Raw genomic sequence first — 21,587 nt, 5'->3', positions numbered from 1 at the left:
AGGAAAGGAGGGAGAGAGGAATAGAAGGAAGGAAGGAAGGAAAGAGGGAGGGAGGGAAGAAAGGTAGGAAGGAAGGAAGGAGAGAAAGAAGAAAGGAGGGAGAGGGGAGGGAGGGAAGGAGGGAGGACTGATTTCTTCAAAACTAACATCCACCACAATAAACAGAGTCTAAGAAAAGACATATCATAGGTAGGTAGGTAGACAGACAGACAGACAGACAGACAGACAGGTAGATAGATAGATAGATAGATAGATAGATAGATAGATAGATAGATAGATAGATAGATAGATAGATAGATAGATAGATAGATAAGATAGATAGATAGATAAGATAGATAAGTTAGATGGAAAGAGAGAGGGGGACTGGCTGAATAAATGGATAGATGGATTCGAATTTCAAAGAATCGTTCACTTCCTCTTTACAAAAGCATTATCCTCCATAAGCAATGATGTGGTCCTTTCAGTTCTTTGGTTAGTTATCTAAATTGTTGTTTTTCTAACACCTGAGTTTTTGAAGCGCCTTCTCCTAATACTTATTTCCAGTGTATAAGTTAAGGATCTTTGGACATCTTATTAAACCTTTGGGTCCAAGGCCTTTCTCACTAGGTAACAGGTAGTAGAGCATGTATTTAGGGAGAAGAAGCTGGTCCATTAAGTTCCTTCACCAAAAAAATGACATTACTTCTATATTCTTCAGACAACATTCACTATACATTCAACATCTGTTGTTGAGATCGCTGTCTCCAGTGTTTATGCTTCTGTGCAGGTCTCATTTGCTCAGTGAGAATTCCACTAACTGATCCATCAACTTCCAACCTTCGCCTAACCCAGTGCTTTCTGAAGATTCTCAGGTGCAAAGCAAATCACATCTCTCTTCCCAAATTTGTGTGTTTTGTTTTGTCTTGTTTCATGCTCCTCCTGGGGCTGGAACTCAGAGCCCAGACACTGTCCCTTAGCATTTTTATATAAAGCTAGCATTCAACCACAGCTCCACTTCCAGTGTTTTGCTGGTTCATTAGAGATAGAGTGTCACAGACCTTTTAGCCCAGGCTGACTCTGAACTGTGATCCTCAGATCTCAGCCTCCTGACTTGCTAGGATTACAGGTGTGAACCAGCAGTGCCTGGTTCCCCCAAATTCTTACATAAATCCCCAAGGTGATTGAATAATGAGTGCAGGAAATAACCCTCTGCTTGTCCTTAATTCCATGGGTAGTACCCACTTCATTTTCTTAGCTTTGTTATTTAGCAAAAGAGATCACACCATCCTTGCATTAACACCTTTCTGAAGCTTTTATCCATATCCCCAATAAAATAGGATGCTCCTAGAATCCTAGCTACTCAGAAGACTGAGGTCTGATGATCACAGCTCAGAGACAGCCCATGAGACTCTCATCTCCAATGAGATAAAAGCCAGAAGTGAAACTATGGCTTAAGTGGTAAAGCACTAGCCTTGAGTTAAAAAGCCCAGCAAGAGCCGAGAATTGACCAAAAACCAAATCTAACCTTACTCATACAGAACCAATGATTTGTTGGAACTCAAGCAATCAATTTTCATCTGACTGTAGTGGCTTATGCCTATAATCCTAGCTTACTTGGAAGGTCAAAGATTAGAGGCAGCATTGTGATTCAAGGTCAGCCCAAGCAAAATGTTTACAATACCCCATTTTCAACCAATAAAAGCTGAAGAGGCTGGCTGGATGCTTGTTATCCCAACTCTACCCAGTAAATATAAAGAGGAGGATTGCAGTCCAAGTCAGTTGGCCAGACATGTAAACTCTATTTTAAAAATACTAAAAAGTGGGGCTGGGAAGGTAGCTCAGTGGTAGAGCACTTGCCTTGCATGCATGAGGCCCTGGGTTCAATTCTTCAGCACCACATAAGCAGAAAAAATATTTTAAAAAGCCAGAAGTGGCACTGTGGCTCAAGTGGTAGAGTGCTAGCCTTGAGCTGAAGAGCTGAGGGACAATGCCCAGGCTCAGAGTTCAGGCCCCACGACCAGATCCAAAATACTAAAAAGTAAAAAAAGGCTAGGCTTGTGGCTCCAGTAATAGAGCGTGTACATGGGAAACACAACGGCCAACACTCCCAAAATGAGAAAGTCTGAAGGAACAGGAGTCATGTTGGGTGGGAGAATAGCAAAGTCACTTTGGGTACAAAAGACCGCTTCATCAGACTTACTCGACATACACCTTGAACACAGATGTCACTCGTTTCTGTCCCACAAGGAGTCCCATCCACGACCTTGTCCTTGAGTTGGTAGAAGCTACTGGTCCCAGCTACCCGACAATAGAGTTTGCAGCGATCTTTCATGGCAACTACAGAAAACAAAGGTATGTTCGAGAGGTTATAGCCACATCTCTGCACGCTCCTCCAGCTCAAAACACATTGAGGCGAGAGAAACATCATTGTCAATACTTACTGCCACTGAGCTTGGGGAGCCATCGCACATCTGGGGAGAGCCCATTGATGTTAAAATTTATACCATTAAAATCAGAGCACTGTTTCTCTCGGAAGTCTTCCTTGCCTTGTGGACACGAATCAGTATTACATGACCGAAATTTCATCCTGCGGCCCACACAGTACTTGCCTCCGTTTCTTGGCCTGGTCAAATTCATTACATCGTAAAGCCACATCAGTACAAAGATTACTTTCTGCCATTGATGCCCCTTAACCACTTCCATTCTTTGCCAGGACCAAGAAAGCTACTGATCATTCCACGAATACTTTTGTTGTGTGTGGTTATTTTGTTTTGTTTTGTTTTGCGTGTGTGGGTTTGGGGCAAATACTGATGTTTGAACTCAGGACCTCACCACTTGCTTAGATGGTACTCTACTGCTTGAGCCAGGCCTCTAGCCTCATTTTTTGCAGGTTAGTTTGCAGATAGAGTCTCAAGGACTTTTTTAAAAACCTGGACTGGCTTTGAACCTCAATCCTATAGATCTCAGCCTCTTGAAAAGCTAGGATTATAGGTATGAGTCACTGGTAACTATTTGGTAACACTGGGTTGTTGCTGTTCTTGTTTTTTTTAATGGAATATGAAAAAGGGAATTTTTAGTAATTCTGATTAATAAACTATAAAAATCTCCATCTTAAGATAGACACTGAGCCTGGATGGCAGAAATGAATCTTACTCCTGGTAATAGTAATTAACCAGAAATGATAGGACTTTGTTTCAAAAGTTTTTCAGGGGGTTTGCTCATTTTCTAGAAAAAGAAGGAAAAACATGTAGTAAGACCAAAACAGCAACAGAGACAGACACCAGGCTAAAAAGGACATTTATATGCGTTTATATGAAGATTTATGTTTGTGGACTGCATCCTACTTGTCAATCAATTCAAGGAGTTGCTAAGTATCAATCTATATCTATCTCTCTTTCAATGTATACTGGAAAAGGTGGAAAAATCAGTAGAATCTCTAGAGTACAAAGACTTCCAATATAATTTAGTAGTTCCAAAATCCAAATGTGCTATTAGGTTTTAATTCACAGTATGTGACCTAAAGGCTTGTTAATAAGGCATACAGGAAAGAATGTTACATTGCTTGTCAGATTATAAATCCTATATACAACAGGAACATGTATATAAAAATCTTCATGGAGCCAAAAGCTGGTGGCTCACGCCAGTAATCCTAGTTACTCAGGAGGCTGAGATCTGAGGATTGAAGTTCAAAGCCAACCTGGGCAGAAAAGTCTGTGAGATTCCTATCTCCAATAAAAAAAAAAAAAGTCAGTAATAGAACTGGGACTCAAGTGGTAGAGTGCTAGCCTTGAGCATAGAAGCTCAAAGATACCCTCACACCGCCCAGGTCCTGAGTTCAAGCCCCAGTACTGGCACAAAATTTTAAAAAAATAAAACTTTGTGGAATCTAAGATCTTTTAAATTTTTCAGAGGGGAAGATATACTTCAAAGATAGTAAGGCATCTATAACACGAAAGAAAATGTGCCATGTTGAACTAGATAAAACAATATAAAAACCAGTAACCACACTGCATCATAGTTTGTCCAAGATAACCAATATTACCTCCATGGAAGGTTCTAGAACCTTTCATTAAGAGCACAGTTAGATGTGAAAATTACCATGATATTCCCATCATTCCCTTGTATGTAAGTATTGCTTAAAATTTATACTCGATGAGAAAAAAAATAATGAAGAAAATAGTTTGGTCTCTATTCAGAGTGTAAAATTTCATCTGTTTCATGTGGTTTTTGTTTCTCTAAAGCGACAAAACTACCAAAGCAAGGAGAGGGCTTAAAATCTTCCAGAAGTTTTTTTCTGAACCTCAGAAACTTGTGGAACTGACCTCAAGTTTTGGAAGTGAATGAAAGTAATGGTTACTTTTCTGGTGCCTTGAAATAACCTTAATTTACAGTGACATAAAAAAGACATACTCGGGCCGGTCACAGAGCCTGGTGGAGCTTTTGATTCCACCTCCACACGTTCTCGAGCAAGAAGTGTACGGCCCCCATGGACCCCAGTCTCCATCTACGGGACGCAACTCCATGTCTCTGTTTACACACCGTCCATGGAAGCAATGCTATAACAAAGTAATAAACATAGAAACAGAAGTGATTTATGCACATCTCGCCAGAACACCATAATGATCACCATAACAATATAAGCATCCGTCAAAACAAAGAAGCTCCAGGGCTATGGTGGCTCCTGACTGTAATCCTAGCTTTTCAGAGGTTGAGATCTGAGGATGGAGGTTCAAAACCAAGCCAGGCAAGAAAGACTGTGAAACTCTTCTCTCAAATGAAACCAGCAAAATGTTGGAAGTGGAGCTGTGGCTCGGGTGGCAGCATGCCAGCCAGATTAGCACAAACAGCGATCTGTACATAATTTAAAGCAAAGGGATTAATTCTACCCATTGGGTAGAAACATGGATACTTCCAATTGACAACAGGGGATGTGAAAATAATATGTTTGAGGTTTGAAATCTCATTGGGGGAGGAAAAGAGGATTAAAGACTACAATGAAAAATGATTTTATTTCATTTTATTTTTGTCAGTCAAGGGGCTTGAACTCAGGGTCTGTGCACTGTCCCTGGCAATATTTTGCTCACAGATAGCATTCTACCACTTCAAACCACAGCCTCACTTCTGGTATTTGAGTTAATTAATTGGTGATAAGAGTCTCCCAGGGACTTTTCTTTTTTTTGTCATTTTAAAATTTCATATAAAAAAGTTTCCCAGGGACTTTTCTGCCAGGCTAACTTCGAACCACAATCCTCAGATCTCAGCCTCCTAAGTAGCTAGGATTACCGGCTTGAGCCACTGGTGCCTGGTGCAGGTAAATGATATTTTTAAAAGAGGTAAATAAACTATTTTATTACTGCCTGCGTCTGTGCTTTCCATGTTTGAAACTCCATTGTTATGGATTCATCTTTTCATCCATTTAATTTTCCACTTTTTTTTTCAGTTTTCCTCGATGAAGTTTGATTTGTTTGCCCTCTTGTTACCTGAAATGTGGTAACCAAGGCAGAGGAGGCTTGAAATTTACCTTCCATCTTTTCTCAAGATTATTTCATACATGGTGATACATTCTTGTGGCAAAAAGAAGGTACCTAGCATCCATTTCTCTTTGGAAAACATTAAGGCTTATCAGTCAACTCCCTAACAGCTTGTCCCCTACTGGGGGGTTAGTAGTCACTGGTATCAGCTACTGGATTTATCATTTCCTTGGGGTTGGAAATGGTACTAGCTTATCATTCTTTAGTTTTATTAGCATACTTAATTTTCTACTTTATCCCAACCAAATATTCCACCCAACGTTCTCAGATGTTGACCTCTCTTCTGTCCTCCCTCCCTCCCTTCCTTCCTTTCTTCCTTCCTTCCTTCTTCATTCTTCCTTACCTCCCTCCATTTCTCTTTCCCCTTGTCTCTTTCTTTATTTCTTTCTCTCTCCTTCCTTCCTCCCTTCCTTCCTTTCTTCCTTCTTTCCTTTAATTTCTTTTTCTTTCTTTCTTTCTGCTGGTACTGAGGCTTGAAATCTGAGCCAGCCCATCATTCTTGCTTGGCTGATTATTTTTGCAAATCAGATTTGTTCTCCAAGCTGGCATTGAACTATGATCCTCAGATCTCAGCCTCGTGAGTAGCTTATGATTACAGCCCTAAACCACTAATATCTGGCTTGACTTTTTCTTTTCTTTTCATTAAGAAATGGAAACTTATCAAAGAATCTGCTCTCAGTGTCCCACAAATCCTTCTTCCCACCCCACAGCATTCACACACAAATATTCAGTGTTTTGCCTATGAATACCCATGAAAACACCGGAATGCTAGACAAAGTCAGTCAGTCCCTCTACAATTTGTCCTTAATTCCATCCTTTCCCACTATTCAAGACCTCACTGCAGTGAGTCTCCCTCCCACACGTCCTATAACATCACTGTTTTAGTGTTTTAGTTATATTTCTTCTTTCTCTTCCCTTCTTCCCTCCCCTCTTTCCTTCCATTCCTTTTGTCCTTCCTCCCTGTGCTCCCTTTCTCTTTCCCCTTGTCTCTTCATTTTTCCTTTCTTTTCTATTTTTGCCTGGAACAGATTAGGCAAACACTCTACTACTACTGAGCTATTTCTACAGCACCTGTAGGAAATTGTATCAATTCCTATGAGAGTAAGTTTATGCTCATTAAAGCATTACCTTAAAAATGACTTGCATTCACTCTTTTTGACATTTGTCTTAGCATCAGTTTGCTTTTATTTTTCACTGTGATAAAGCGTGCATAAAATTTATCATTTAACCATGTTATGTGCACAGTTGAGTAGCATTATAAACATCATTGTGTAAACCTGATACACATTAAACAATCGCTGTCATTTCCTCCTCCTGGAGCCCACCATCCCACCGCCTGCTTCAACAAAGTTAACTGTTTTAGATCCTTTGTGTAGTTGGAATTGTACTATATTTGTCTTTTGGAGGTTGGTTTATTTATTTATTTTAGCTTAATGTCCCCAAGTGCAAACATGCATTTCTCTGATACTCCCAATAACTTCCACTCCAAGACAAATACACATATGTCTGCAAAAAAATTTATACAGGATGTTCACAGCAGCTTTATTCATTACTGCTGAAACTCGGAAATGCTCCAAATAGCAGGAGAATAATTTAATTATGTATATTTCTAAAGTTGAATTATACTACCAAATGAAGGAACAATGCTGGTGTATACAATAATATGGATGAAGCTGTTGAGCCAAAGAAGACTGGTCCATTATTCTAACCCTGAAGAAGGTGCACTGTACAATTCCACTTACATTAAGATCAAGAATAGCCAAGTGCAAGTAGTGGCTCAAGCTGTACTTCTAGCTACTCAGGAGGCAGGAATCTGAGGATTGTGGTTGGAAGCCAGTCAAGGCAGGAAAGTCCATGAAACTCTCATGTTCAATTAACCAGCAAAAAGGCAGAAATGGAGCTGTGGCTCAAGTGGTAGAGTGCTCATCTTGAGCAAAGAAGCTCAGGGACAGCACCCAGGCCCTAAGTTCAAGACCCAGAACCAGCACAAACACAAAAAGAAGATTATGAACAAAAACAAACTAATCTATGGAGACAGAATAAGAGATTCCTCCAGATGGAAGACTGTCTAGAAAATAAGTGAGATTGAACTTTGGAGAATGATATAAATGTCATAATTTTGATTGGATTATGGGTATCTCTATTTCTTAGAAGCCTGTCAAACCATACATTCAAATTCTGTGTGTTGTACTCTTAGACCTTGGAGTGCTCTACCATTTGAGCCATGCCACCATCTCTTTTTGCTTTATGTTATTTTCAGTTAGGGCCTCACTTTTTGCCTGCTTCAGGCCTCAGAATATCATCTTATCTATGCACAATCTGACTTCATACAACAGTTTCTTACACTGGTGAAAATTTCTTACATTGTTGAAAATTTAGCTAAGTTCATGATGAGTGTTAGCATGGGAAATATATACTAGAGAAGGCAGGCCAGGCACTACTGGCCCACGCCTGTAATCCTAGCTATTCTGGAAGCTGAGATCTGAGGATCACATTTTGAAGCCAGGCAAGAAAGTTCATGAGACCCTTATCTTCAATCAGCTACCAAAAAGCCAGAAATGGGAGTTGTGGCTCAAGTAGTAGGATGCTAGCCTTGAGCAAAACAAAAGAAAAAGCTCAGGGACAGCACCCAGGCCCTGAGTTCAAACCCCAGGACCAGCATAAAAATAAAAATAACAACAGTAAAGAGGTAACATTGTCCAAAAATAAATACTTTTTACCCGACTTATGTAACAGTAACCCCTCTGTATATCACCATTATAAGTGATCATTAGAAGAATAAATAATAATGACAATAATAATAATAATAACATGGGAGGCAATTATTCTAGGAATAAAATATATTTTAATCCATTTGAAAGAAAAGATTTGGGGAAGCTATTTAAAACATTAAATGATAATGTAATTTTGTCGGTGAAAGCATATGTAATAAATATGTCTCTGAATTTGGGGGGATTTGTTGAACTATGAGGATCTTGATGTCCAAGATAATTTTAATACAATTATAATAGAGTCATATACATCCATGTATATATATATATGATGACAATAAATTTCATACTCACCTGTAATATGATTACAAATGTATCTACATAGTGAGACTCTTTCTCAAAAAAAAAAAAGAATTTAGCTGGACACTGGTGACTTACTATTGTAATTCTAGCTACTCAGGAGGTTGAGAGATGAGAACCCAATTGAAAGCCAACCTTGGTAGAAAAGTCTGTGAAATTCTCATCTCCAATTCACCAGGAAAAAAAAAAAAAAACAACTAGAAGTGAAGCTGTGGTTTAAATAGTAAAACACCAGCCTTGAGCAAAAAGCTAAATGAGAGTGCTCAGGTCCCATTGCCAGCACACACACGCACGCACGCACACACACACACACACACACAAATGAAATGAAATATTAATTCGGTCGACAATGTGCTGCATCAAACTTGGCAATAGCATTACTTTAACTAGTTGCACAAAAGTTGACAGCAAGCAATAAACGAATGCAGAAATGCAGAGTAATCAGAACCTTGGATAAGCTCTTGATGTGAGACTCACCCTTCGAGAAAACCTACCATCCCAGGCCCACAGTCAGTCCCATCGGCCAGTGGCATGTGATGTGTGCGGCAGCCCTTGTGAACGTCCTCTGTACTTGTGCACCACAGACGCCGACACTGCTTCTGCACAGGGATAAACACAGGAAAGCAAGAGTAAGCACATCAGCACCCAGGGGTATTCCACATACAATCTATATGTGCTTGTGATTCATTGCCTGGTTTCATAGCCAAAGTACATCAAAAATCTGCACTAAGTTCCAGCCATTGATTTCCTTCTAAGCACAAAAAGGACAACACTGACGTGTTTGCATATGCATGCTAATGTTCTTGTTTGGCTTTGGCATGCAAGGCTAAGTCTCTACCACTTGAGCCGCTCATCTATTTTCCTCCAGATTTTAGCTAGTTATTAGAAAATAAAAGTCTCACACACATTTTTGCCAAGAGGGCTTCAACTATGATCCTCAGAACTCAGCCTCCTGAGTAGCTAGGATTACAGGCGTGAATCACTGGCACCCAGCAACATTGATTAAAAAAAAATAAGAAGAAAATTAGAGTCTTATTCATATATTGAATAATAAAAGAAATGACTGGAGTAGAAATATTCAAAATTCTGTGAGACAGTTTTCTTTCTTTAGAAGATATCCTTCTAAAGGACTTTTGTTGTTAAATCTTATTCATAATGCTCCCAAAGCCCTTTTTTGATGAAATGAAGGAATGTATGAATAATGTGCATAGAAATACTGTATAATGTTCTAAACTTTTCCTGTTTTGTGAATATAATGCATACTTTCAGTTGTAGAACAAAGGGTTCTGAAGTTTTCCTAAGAAATAAAGTCTACAGACAGTCATAGGAGCTATGCCCCAGACAATCCCCCTCTTTTCCTTTGCATTTAAAATTCAAAGTGTATCTTGTTTCTAAAAGAAATGTATCTTTTATAGTGAAATATTACAGGTAAACCCCTCCCCAGGGTGGATGCCTGAAAGCTATTTTCAAATGTGTCATTATTTATTTAAGTGTTCAGAACAATATTTGCTGTGTAAAATAAAGCTTTATATGTCCCTGCATTCACTGTGAAGGGTCATTCATTCATTACCAAATAAGTGTCTATTTTGTGCAAAATTTGAATTGGATATATGGAATTGAAAGTACTCAAAGGACTTCAGATTTGGGCTTTTTCTTTTTTTTTTTTGGACGTTCAGATTGGGGATTCTTAACCGGTTTGAATAATTTTAAGGAATGTATACGTCTACAGTCCAAGTTCCGGGATCTTCTCCATCTAGTATAACAAGAACCAATTTGGCTTTCTGTGAATAAAGAAAATGGAATACCTATTCTGCTTGGAAAGATGAGGCAATGTCACCAAAACAATGATATTTATTTTAAACGAAATGTTTAGAATAAGTTTACCCCCAAATGAGTTAAGATCAGCTATGTGATAATTAAAAGTACTTAAACTACGGGGGGAAAAAAATCCTCAAAGTACCTACGAAGCATTGCTCTCTATTACCTTAGTTTAAATCTTTTGGATTCAAATCTACGTAAAACGAAATGTAGTTTCCTAGATTCCTGAGAACTTTAACAAAACTCCAAATTAAAACATCTACATTTTCCCCTTACCCCCAAAGTAATGTTATTTACAAGAAAAATACTTGAATACTTTTAATTATCTAACTATGTGACTTCCCTGTGGCTCTGTTTTATAGTCTCAGTTAGGTTTTGCTTCTCATTTTTTAATCCCTTTCTGCACACATCAGATTTCTGAGGGATTTTCCTAAACTAATATTTAGTTCCCCTTTCACTAGAGTGTAATCTTAGCTACTCAGGAGGCTGAGATTTGAGGACCAAAGTTTGAAGGCAACCTGGGTATTAAAGTCCATGAAACTTCTATTTCCAATAACCAGCAAAAAGCCAGAGGTAGAGCTTTGGCTCAAGTGATAGAATACCAGCCTTGAGCAAAATGCCAAGTGAGAATACAAGGCTTTGAATTCCAGCCTCAGTACTAGCACGTGCGCGCACGCGCACACACACACACACACACACACACACCAGTGAACAAAAAGGAAAAAAAAAGTTCCTAATTTTAATTGATTAGGAATGGAACTTATTCTATGTTACCACCTCAAAAACTGAAAGTATGACTTTCCTTTCACCTCCTCACAAAAATGATAATTTCTAATATTTAAGAGGTATGCAGCTAACAAGAAACTTTTTGAGACACTAGTCTGAATTCTTAGGTTAAAATCATCTCTAATGTTTGTTAAGTGTTGGAAAAACATGTTTAGGAGTTATTACTTGTACTATTATTCGTTTCAATATGAATGTGATATTTTACAAATGCAACACAAATTTAAATCCAACATGAATCTCCATTTTATCCAATGTAATACTGTTAGGATTGTCCTCTACTAACATAACACAAATTGAATAAAAGAACATATTCAACTTCAAGAAAGAGAGTGAGAGAGACAGAGATTATAAGTGCATTTTGAAATCTATTTTAACTACCACCTCAGGTTACTAGTTATACAAAAGGAAAGAATTTTTCTTACCAAATAGGGGCACACTTGAGATCCAGGACCATACATGAGCTCACATTGCTTGTTAACATCATACAATAAGCCGGGTAATTGTGAAGACAAAGTATATACACTTTCATTCGGTTTGTCAAGGAGACATTCCCCTTGACCAGTGCTATATCAACGACAGAAAATACATCATTGAGAATACACAGAGATGGCTTCAATGTAACATTTGTGGGTGGGGGGCGGGGTGACATTATAGAGCTAGAACTCAGGATCTGGGTGCTGTCCCTGAGCTTTTTTTGCCCAAGGATGGCACTCTACCACTTACTTGAGCCACAGCTCCACTTATGGATTTTTGAAGGCTGAGGATAAGTCTCATGAACTTTCCTGCTGGGACTGGCTTTGAACCATGATCCTCACATCTCAGCCTCCTGAGTCAGTATAACAGTCCTCATCATATTTTCAACAAGTGTATATCTATTATTCCATAACTTTAAAAACAACTCATATCACATCAGAGTTACATAACCTCAGAGTTTACAAAGAACTTTTTTTTTTGTTGTTATTCATGGAGCTTGAACTTAGGTCCTGGACCCTGGACCCGAGTTCATTTTGCTCAAGGATAGAACTCTTTCACTTGAGACACAGCATCACTTCTGGCTTTTTGGTGCTTAAAGAGAGATGAGTCTCATGGACTTTCCAGCCCCGTCTGGTTTTGAACCATGATTCTCAGATCTCAGCCTCCTGAGTAGCCAAGATTAAAGGCATAAGCCACCAGCACCTGGCTACAAAGGATTTTTAATATGCTCATTTGAACTTAATTCCCACTGCCTGAAAGAAGAAATTGAAAAGAATGAACTGGAGATGCACTATAGCTCAGTGATGTAGCTAGCTTAGACTTGCCTACAATGAACAAGACCTTAAGTTCAATCCTCAATACTGCCAATTATTTTTAAGTGACAAATCATAATTCCTCAAAATATAATTTATAATCACACCATTAGTCTATTATTATCCAGTATGATGTCACAAGTGTATCATCCAAACTGCCCAAATATTGTAAAATTAAAGCCCAAGTTTTACATCAGATCAGCAATTGTATGCTGTGCTTTGAAATCAAATTCCCATCCAAAACCAATTATCTCAGCTAGTAAGCAATTTCAAGTCATGTTCATGAGCCTGGCTTTATTTATTCCTGTGGTTTTGACCAAGAAAGAAGTAACTAGAAAATACTTCAGAAACAATTACATATGTGATTAGAATATAAAGAAGAATAATGTTAGGTTGTGCTTATACAAACAAATTTTCTAGCATTTGAGGTTGCCAGTTAGATGAGTATGATTATGATTAAAATACTATATGGGGGAAAAAAGCAACTGAGAAGAGAAAGCTTATAGAAGGTGAAGGAGAGGGAATATAAATCTGGATCTCGTGTCTTCAGAGCTAAGAAGAATCTCCAAGAAGTCATGAAGTTGGAAATTCTCCATATCTCAGCTTTAGAGAGTGACTTAGCCAGGGACCAAGCTACTCAGAAGTCTGAGATCTGAGGATCACTGCTCAAAGCCAGCTCAAACAGGAAAATCCTTAGACTCTTATCTCTAATAAACCACTCAGAAAAAGCTAGAAGTGGAACTGTGGCTCAAGTGGTAGCCTTGAGCAAAAACTCAGAGACAGTACCAAGGCCTTGAGTTCAAGCCCCAAGACTCATACTTGAGCCATTCAAACTCCTCCCAAAATATTACTAACTTCTGTAAGATTAAAAAACACATAAAGTACCAATTTTTACCATTAATTATCCCCAAATAAAGAATTTTCATCACAAGAATAAGTATAGATTTAAAAACATATATAGGTCTGAACTGCAATAAAAATTTCTACCGGGCAACTGGTGGCTCACACCTGCAATCCTAGCTACTCAGGAGGCTGAGATCTGAGGATCATGTTTTGAAGACTTCCCAGGAAGAAGTGTGAAAACTTATCACCACCAAAAAGCTGGAAGTACACCTGTGGCTCAAGTGGTAGAGCACTAGCCCTGAGCAAAAAAGATGAGAGACAGTGCCTAGGCCTTAAGTTCAAGCCCCAGGACTGGCACAAAAAAAGAAATTTTTTTCTTTCAAAGGAATGAAATAATATACATATACAACTCTTTCTTTGTATAATCTAGTTGTACAGTGACAATAGGCATGCATTTAAAAAGCTAAACAGACATTGAAACACTTCAAAAATTTCCAAATTTTATACTCTAATGAACGTTCAATTAATTATCAAGAAAAGTAACAGAAACTCAGACTTACTCAAGGAACTCCGTGATATATTTCTGACTACAGGTAGACCAGGTCCAAGGACTCGTATGATAATTTAAAGTTGGTGCCATTACATGGTACTGATTCTTAACTCCATATTCTTTGCATTTAAAACTATCGTCATGGGGCACATTAAATCTAAAAGTGAAAAAAGAAAAAAAACATTTTTAAAAGACCATCAAAAAGGTGTACAACATTAGTTAGCAGGTCTTTTCTATTTCAACTATCGTATATGACTAACCCTGTAACATTCGATTTTGTACTCTTGGTCTCTCCACAATTTCATGTTTAGAAGCACATGATTGCTGAGAAACACTAGACTAATATCTCTGATCAGCTGTATAGTCATTTGGTTTGGCATCTTAACTTTAAATAATCAAATGATTGGAGAGAAAAACATAGAATCATCTCCAGGCGTCATCACAGATACCTCAGAAGGTGTGTGAACATATTATTCCATTGACTACTGTACAGCGTCCAAAAATACTTTAGTCCCTACCTGCACATATTCTCTAATATCCTCTTATTCATATAAATAACTTCAGTTCTATGTGTGGTCTATAACTGATATATGACGATCAATAAAACTGAGATAATAACTGGGCTCCAGTGACTCAAGAGGCTGAGATCTAAGGACTATGGCTCAAAGCTAGCCTGGGCAGACAAATCCACAAGACTCTTGTTCTACAATTAAGCAGCATAAAGCCAGAAGTGGAGGTATGGCTCGGTGGTAGACTGCCAGTTTTGAGCGAAAATGCCAATTGAGGGTATGAGGCCCTGAATTCAAGCCCCAGTAGTAACAAATAAATAAATTCATATGTAAAGAAATAAATACATGGGCTAATTTTTTAAATTCCCAGAAAGCAATCATGAGATCAAAGATATTCAATAATCAACAAGGCAGCAACAAATCCATGCAGATTCAGGTATGAAATTGAGTTCAAATGGAATTCTGAAAACACAAAGATCAGAGTTTGTCTGCTGAAATTTGCATTTAAATTGCTCTTTCAATTTACTTATCTCTTTCAAGAGAAGTTTGGAGTTTCTCAGGTAGAAAATAAATGCTTAGCTAAGCTTCTCTGCAAGAAAGGCCTTCTACAAGTTGGCAGTTTGCTGTCATATTGCAATGATCTGCAGATCCTCTCCTCATTCCAAAGTAACTCCCCTCCCCTTCCATCTCCTGAATAGCTTACAGAACTGAGCATGCAACCTACCGCTGACCATGAGATAGAACTATGCCACACAGGAACCCAAGAGGGACTAATGAATGAAAAGATTATGTCTCCTTGAAATAATTCAGCACACATGCTCTGGTGACATCTCAAAGCATGAGTAGGAAACGAAATGTGGTCCAACTACAATTCCTTGTTAGCAGATAACTTCAGGGTGTACTCCAGCGCTAAATTTGGGAGCAATTTTCAGAAAATGAGTTTGTAGAACCTTCTGACTTTCCTTGAACATCGTGGGAAATGATGGCCTCCCTTCTTACAGCACAAACCCCAGTAGAATTTGAGGAAGATGGAAATAGAAAAGAAAACCTGGAAATTTTATGACAAACTTTAAATAAGGAGTGTGTGTGTGTGTGTGTGTGTGTGTGTGCACGCGTGCACACGCATGCACACTTGTCCTAGGATCTATACTCAGAAATTCACTCTTGCTGAGATTATTCCACTCAAGCCTGGCACTCTACCATTTGAGCCACAGCTCCACTTGTAGATTTTTGTTGATTAACTGGAAATAAGAGTCACAGAGCCTTTTCTTTTCTTTTCTTTTTTGGGTCCAGTCATGGGGCCTGAACTCTGGGCCTGGGCGCTGTCCCTTAGCTCTTCAGCTCAAGGCTAGCACTCTACCACTTGAGCCACAGCACCACTTCTGGCTTTTTTCTTTTTGCTTATGTGGTGCTGAGGAATCGAACCCAGGGCCTCAGGCATGCAAGGCAAGCACTCTACCACTGAGCCACCTTCCCAGCCCCCACAGAGCCTTTTCTGCCTCGGCCTGAACTCAAGAACTGTTGATTTGGCTGAGAGTTCTCTACCCAAGCCTGTCACTCCACCATTTAAGCCAGAGCCCCCCGTTTTGGATTCTTGGTGGTTAACTTGCAGAAAGAATCTTAGAAACATTTCTGCTTTGACGGGCTTTGATCTGTGATTCTCACATTTCAGCCACTTGAGTAGCTAGGAGCCTGGCTTAGGAAAGCAATTTAAATGTGTGTGTGTGTGTGTGTGTGTGTGTGTGTGTGTGTGTGTGTGAACAAAAAATTCTCATGTTCCATATATCCTCCTTTGGCTCTGAGCTCCAACAGTAATAAATGCATTGGTATTATAGATATTTTGGAAATCTCACAAAAGCCAAGTACCCCTGTAGGTCATCGCAAAAACTAGTTGAGAAAAGTACCTGGTCAGGAACAAGAGATAGAAGCCAGAAGTGTTTGTCCTGTAATTCAATACTATAAATGAAAATGAAAAGAAAATTCGGAATTCTGATCCTTTGCTTATCCTGTTCATCTGCGCAGCCTGCCTGACCTAACACAGATCCATCATAAAACAGTCAGAGTTAGCGTTTCAGGCAGGAAAATCACACTTGTGATATTCTATGAAGAAATGAAGGCACCGGCGACTCGACTGAAGATAGAACTTTAGACCATGCAAGAACACATCGTTGTAGCCGAAGGTACTTACACGTGGCCAATCTCATGAGCTATGGTAAAGGCAGCACTCAACCCATTCTCTTCACTAATAGAGCAGCTCCTCGTAGGGTCACACAGGGTTCCCAGTTCTGCTAAGCCTGGAAAATGTCGTATTGACATTCCATCAAAATGGGAAGTGTCACCCAAATCATAAAGTCAGAACTAAATTTTAAAGCATTTAAACAATAACATTATTATTTGGAAATGAATATAAAATTGGATGATAATAGTAAATTAACTCTGTGTGTGTGTGTGTGTGTATGTGTGTGTGTGTGTGTGTGTGTAGGATGAATCACCACGTGGGCACTGTCCCTGAGCTTTTTCATTCAAGGTTGGTGCTCTACTACATGAGCCACAGCTCCTCTTCTGGCATTTGGGGGTTAATTAGACATAAAGGTCTCATGGGCTTTCCTGCTCAAGCTAGCTTCAACTTCAACCCTCAGATCTCAGCCTTGTAAGTCATTATGATTATAGGTATGAGCCATTCACATCCAGCTTTTTACATAGATATTGTTATGCCTCTATTCTTTCAACCTGCTGAATGGCTTAATTCCAATCTATGCATTTTAGAGCTGTGTAGATATTTGGAATACAGTATTTATTCCATTACTGCTCAAACTTTACATTGAAAGCCTTAAATTATCCTAAATATTCCAAAAGTATCCGTAAGGTCATGATCTAAAACCTCCTCAGCAAAAAGTGAGACCCTGCTTGAAAAAGAGCAAGAGTAAAATTGGTTGGGATCCTACCTTAAGTGGTAGAGCACCTGCCTAGCAAGCACAAAGCCCGGAATTTAAACCCCATTACTTCTGAAAGAGCTACAGTGTATCTTGAAGAAAATAAACAAGAAAGAAAAAGAAATAAAATAATGTGAAAAATATACTATAAAAATAATAAAACTGAAAATAGTGAGGAATTGATGTATGAAGTAGATAAAAAGACATCTATGGAATGAGAAGAGAAATAGACTAAAGTACATACAAAATTTGAATTAGGAATTTGAATTGTAGATTCTAAGGAAAGGAGACTCATTCAGTCTATCACATAAGAATAGGAAAGAATTTAACAGGCCAAACACTGGTGGCTCATGCCTGTAATTTTAGGTACTCAAAAGGCTGAGAACTAAGGGTTACAGTAGAAGCCAGCCAGGCAGGAAAATCCACGAGACACTTATCTCCAATTAACCACCCTAAAACCAAAGTGGAGTTGTGGCTTAAGTGGTAGAGTGCTAGCTTTGAGCACAAAAGCTCTGGGACAGTGCCCAGGCCCTGAGTTCAAGGGTAGGTACAAAAAAAAAATAAAAATCTAACAAAACAATATTCTTAATAACATATAAAAAATATATCCCAATGGTTTAAAGATCTAAATGTGAAGGAACAACTTTTATAATACCTACTAGAAAACAGAAGATATGTTCAGACCCTGAGTTTTAGAAGAGTTTCTAAAATAAGACACATAAATGCTAACCACACAATAAGAAGTTTATATAACCAGTTACATTGTATATGTTCCCACAAAAATGAATAAAACCCTAATTGTTAAATTGTTAAAAGATATTTACTATATTATATATATATACATATATATCAACAAAGGTTTTGGTATCAAAAAGTCATTTAAAAATTAGAAAAGCAGAAAGGATTAACAAACAGTATGGCAGAAAATATGTGCATTTTTCATTTGTTTCAGAAAAGGAAATATGAATGACAGCAAGTAACTGAAATTCTATTCAAACTTGCTAGCATTCAGAAAAATGAAAATTATGATTTGTGAAATATGTTACTTTTAGACTAGCAAATAAGAAATGTCTGAATGTCTTCAGACATTTAGGGTCAACAAGGATACTATAAAAAAATAAATACCTAGTCAAATGCTGGTGGTTCACACAGGTAACCCTACTTCGGAGGTTGAGAATCTGAGGATCATGATTTGAATCTAACACAGGAAGATAAATCTCAGAGAGTCTTATGTGCAATTAACCAACCAAAATGCTGGAGGCATGGCTTGAGCAGTAGAGCACCAACCAGAAACAAGCCAATCAAGAGCATAGGCCCTGAGTTCAATGCCTATACACAATTGATAAAGAGTATGGACTGTAAATTGGTGTGAGCACTTTAGAAGATAATTTGGCATAAATTATAAAGTTTAATATGATCATCTCTCATCCAAAATGCTAGGAAACCATGTGTTTCAGATTTCAGAGTTTTTCAGATTTAGGAAGACACACACACATATACATATATATATAGTATATAAATACAAGTCTAAAATGCTTCAAAATCTGAAACTTTTTGAATGCCATGTGGATACTCAAAGTTTCAGATTTTGGAGCATTTCCCATTAGAGATATTCAACCTACATTATCATTCTTAATAACAGCAATTATTATTGTTATTGCAGTTATTTTTACTTTGGTATCAGTCCTAGGGCTTGAACTCACAGCCTGGATGCTGTCCCTTGGCTTTTTTGTTCAAGGCTAGTGTTCTACCGCTTGAACCATGGGTCCACTTCTGGCTTTTGGATGGTTAATGGAGGATAAAAGCCTCACTAAAATTTAGCCTGGGCTGACCTCAAGCCATGATTCCCAGATCTCATCCCCTCTGAGTAGCTAGGATTACAAGCATGAACATTGGCACCTGGCTAGTGACAGTAATTTGAATCTTAGGAATACACCCTCAATCTTACAGCAAGATTCGTAACAGAAAAATGCTGGAAATAGCTCAACTCTACTGAGAGGGAACAGATAGAGAATAATGAATGGCACGTAACATAGAAGCATAAATGCATAAACCACCACCACAAGATTCAAAACGAAGTAAAATACAGTAATTTCTTATTTAGAAATACTTCTACTTTTCCAAAGATGGGAGGAATTGGCAAGGATGGAATTCACGGTGGTGGCCACTGTTTGAGAAAGCAAAGAGCCAGAGTATGGAGCGAACACAGGCTGAGCAATAGTTGTGTCCGAGTTCTGATGCTTCACTGTGGGCTCATGGCTATTTATTTTATATTCTACGAAACGCAAATTAAATCAGTCAAAGCTTTACACACCACTCAATATCTGATTATTGAGACCTACAACATACTAGTTGTTGTTATTTTGTAAAATTTACAAAGGCAGAATCAAGTAACGGTGATTGGCCGGCACCAGTGCCTCACACTTATAATCCTAGCTACTCAAGAGGCTGAGATCTGAGGATCATGGTTCAAAGCCAGCCTGGCGAGGAAAGTCAGTGAGACTCTTATCTCCCAGATAAAAAGCCAGAAGTGGAGCTGTGACTCAAACGGTAAACCTCCAGTGAAAAAGCTAAGGGAGAGCATCCAGACCCTGGGTTTAAGCCTCAGCACAAAACCAAGAAAAACAGTAATAACTATAATAATTTACCAAAACAACTAATGAAAATTATTAACAGGTCAATTTTTTAAACTTAATTATGGAATAATTGAATTACTGAATTCAATATGCTAATTCAATTACTGAATTCAATATTAGCTAAATTTAGTGAACAAAGTAACTTACCTAATGTGTCACATTTCTCTTTCGCTCCACAAATGTCTTGCCTTAAAGAAAAAGATTTATTTTGAAACATTTTCAGAAACTATGTTGGCAATGAGCACAAATAAAAAAGATTTTACTATGGCATGGCTATTGCCGCTTTTGCCAACCTCAAACTGGTTCTTATTAAGCTCTCAAAAAACTTCAACAAATGTATGCCCCCTCCCCGACAGTATAACCCCTGTTTTCACTGTATTTGATGGTGGTATAATTTGGGGGGTGGAAAGGAAAAAAAAATTGTTTAAACAGGGATACAGGTGGACCCATTGCAACAATGAGATGTACAAGACGCTAAGTCTAAAAATGAACTTTACAATTTAGGCGGGGAGTGGGGGATGGGGAGTAGTTGTGGAGGTGGGAGGGAAGGGATGGTAGGGGGAAAACAAAGGAGGAGACAACAATGCTTGATAAGAAATGTACTCATTGCCTTGCTCATGCAATTGTAAGCCCTCTGTACAGTATTTTCACAATAAAAAACTTATTTTAAAAAAAATCAAAAAACTTCTAAATAAAAAAATTTCAACAAAGACACCTTAATAATAACATTAGAATTTTATACAAAAATACTGTAGCATTGTGCAATGCCCCATCTATGCATATGAATAAGCTTAGAAGCTCATGGTGTAAAATAGATGGAGCTTTAAGCAAGTTCATCACAAAAATGTCCTCACTATATTTTCATCTCTTTGTCTTAACACTGCCTTTATAATATTATCTGACAATCCTGAAAGATCATTATGAACTCAGTTAACAAGCAAAATATCAATGCTCTCAGACTTTATGAAGTTATTTAACTTTTTTCCCTCCTGCATTACTTAGTCACAGACAATTCAATTTTGACAGTTTTCTTGCCCACCAACCATGTCTTCTTCTCATATCCCTTTCCTCTTCTCTTAAATTGACTACTGTCATCTTTTGCCACATGATCTCTATCATCAATCCAGGGCAAGACCATGGACACTGATAGAGGTGCATAAATTAATGCTGCTTTCGTGTTATAAAGATCTAAAGTAGATATAATGCCTGTCACCTGTGCCACCAGGGACACAAGGTTTTCAGTATATGGTACTAATGCTGACATTCCATTGAGGCCAACACCCAAGACATTCCTTCATTAACAAACCAAACAGCCACATAACAAACCTAGGAACTCTATACCATCATGTTGCTGAAACAAGTCATGGATTGGTACTGAACAACGGTGCTTGTAAACTGGAAATAACATCAGCATAACTAGAAATCTGTTTTCACAGGAATAGTAGTAAGAAGAAGCCTAGAAAAGCAGCCTGGGAATTATGACATGCATTGAACACCAAAGCAAGTCATAGATATACAGGTAGGTAGGTAGATAGGAAGGTAGATAGGTAGGTAGTTAGATCCATTGATCAATCGATCAATAGATAGGTAGATAGATAGATAGGTAGATAGATAGATAGATAGATAGATAGATAGATAGATAGAT

At 38.2% G+C, this 21,587-nt stretch overlaps 1 protein-coding gene across 1 annotated transcript in view; it reads right to left on the bottom strand.

Annotated features, from left to right (window-relative positions):
- Positions 1 to 21,587, bottom strand: part of Adamts20 (ADAM metallopeptidase with thrombospondin type 1 motif, 20) — a 108,433-nt gene that overhangs the window by 57,930 nt on the left and 28,916 nt on the right. Inside the window, exons 7-14 of the mRNA XM_013018720.1 lie at positions 20,090 to 20,130; positions 16,562 to 16,667; positions 13,875 to 14,021; positions 11,608 to 11,749; positions 9,076 to 9,180; positions 4,390 to 4,535; positions 2,421 to 2,602; positions 2,180 to 2,316 (exon numbers count right to left, since the gene is read on the bottom strand). Coding sequence (XP_012874174.1) covers positions 2,180 to 2,316; positions 2,421 to 2,602; positions 4,390 to 4,535; positions 9,076 to 9,180; positions 11,608 to 11,749; positions 13,875 to 14,021; positions 16,562 to 16,667; positions 20,090 to 20,130 — 1,006 coding nt within the window. The remainder of the gene's footprint in view (positions 1 to 2,179; positions 2,317 to 2,420; positions 2,603 to 4,389; positions 4,536 to 9,075; positions 9,181 to 11,607; positions 11,750 to 13,874; positions 14,022 to 16,561; positions 16,668 to 20,089; positions 20,131 to 21,587) is intronic.

This window comes from Dipodomys ordii, unplaced genomic scaffold, assembly GCF_000151885.1.
Source record: "Dipodomys ordii isolate 6190 unplaced genomic scaffold, Dord_2.0 Scaffold42, whole genome shotgun sequence".
NCBI lineage: Eukaryota > Metazoa > Chordata > Mammalia > Rodentia > Heteromyidae > Dipodomys > Dipodomys ordii.
This window is presented reverse-complemented; position numbering and strand designations above follow the sequence as displayed.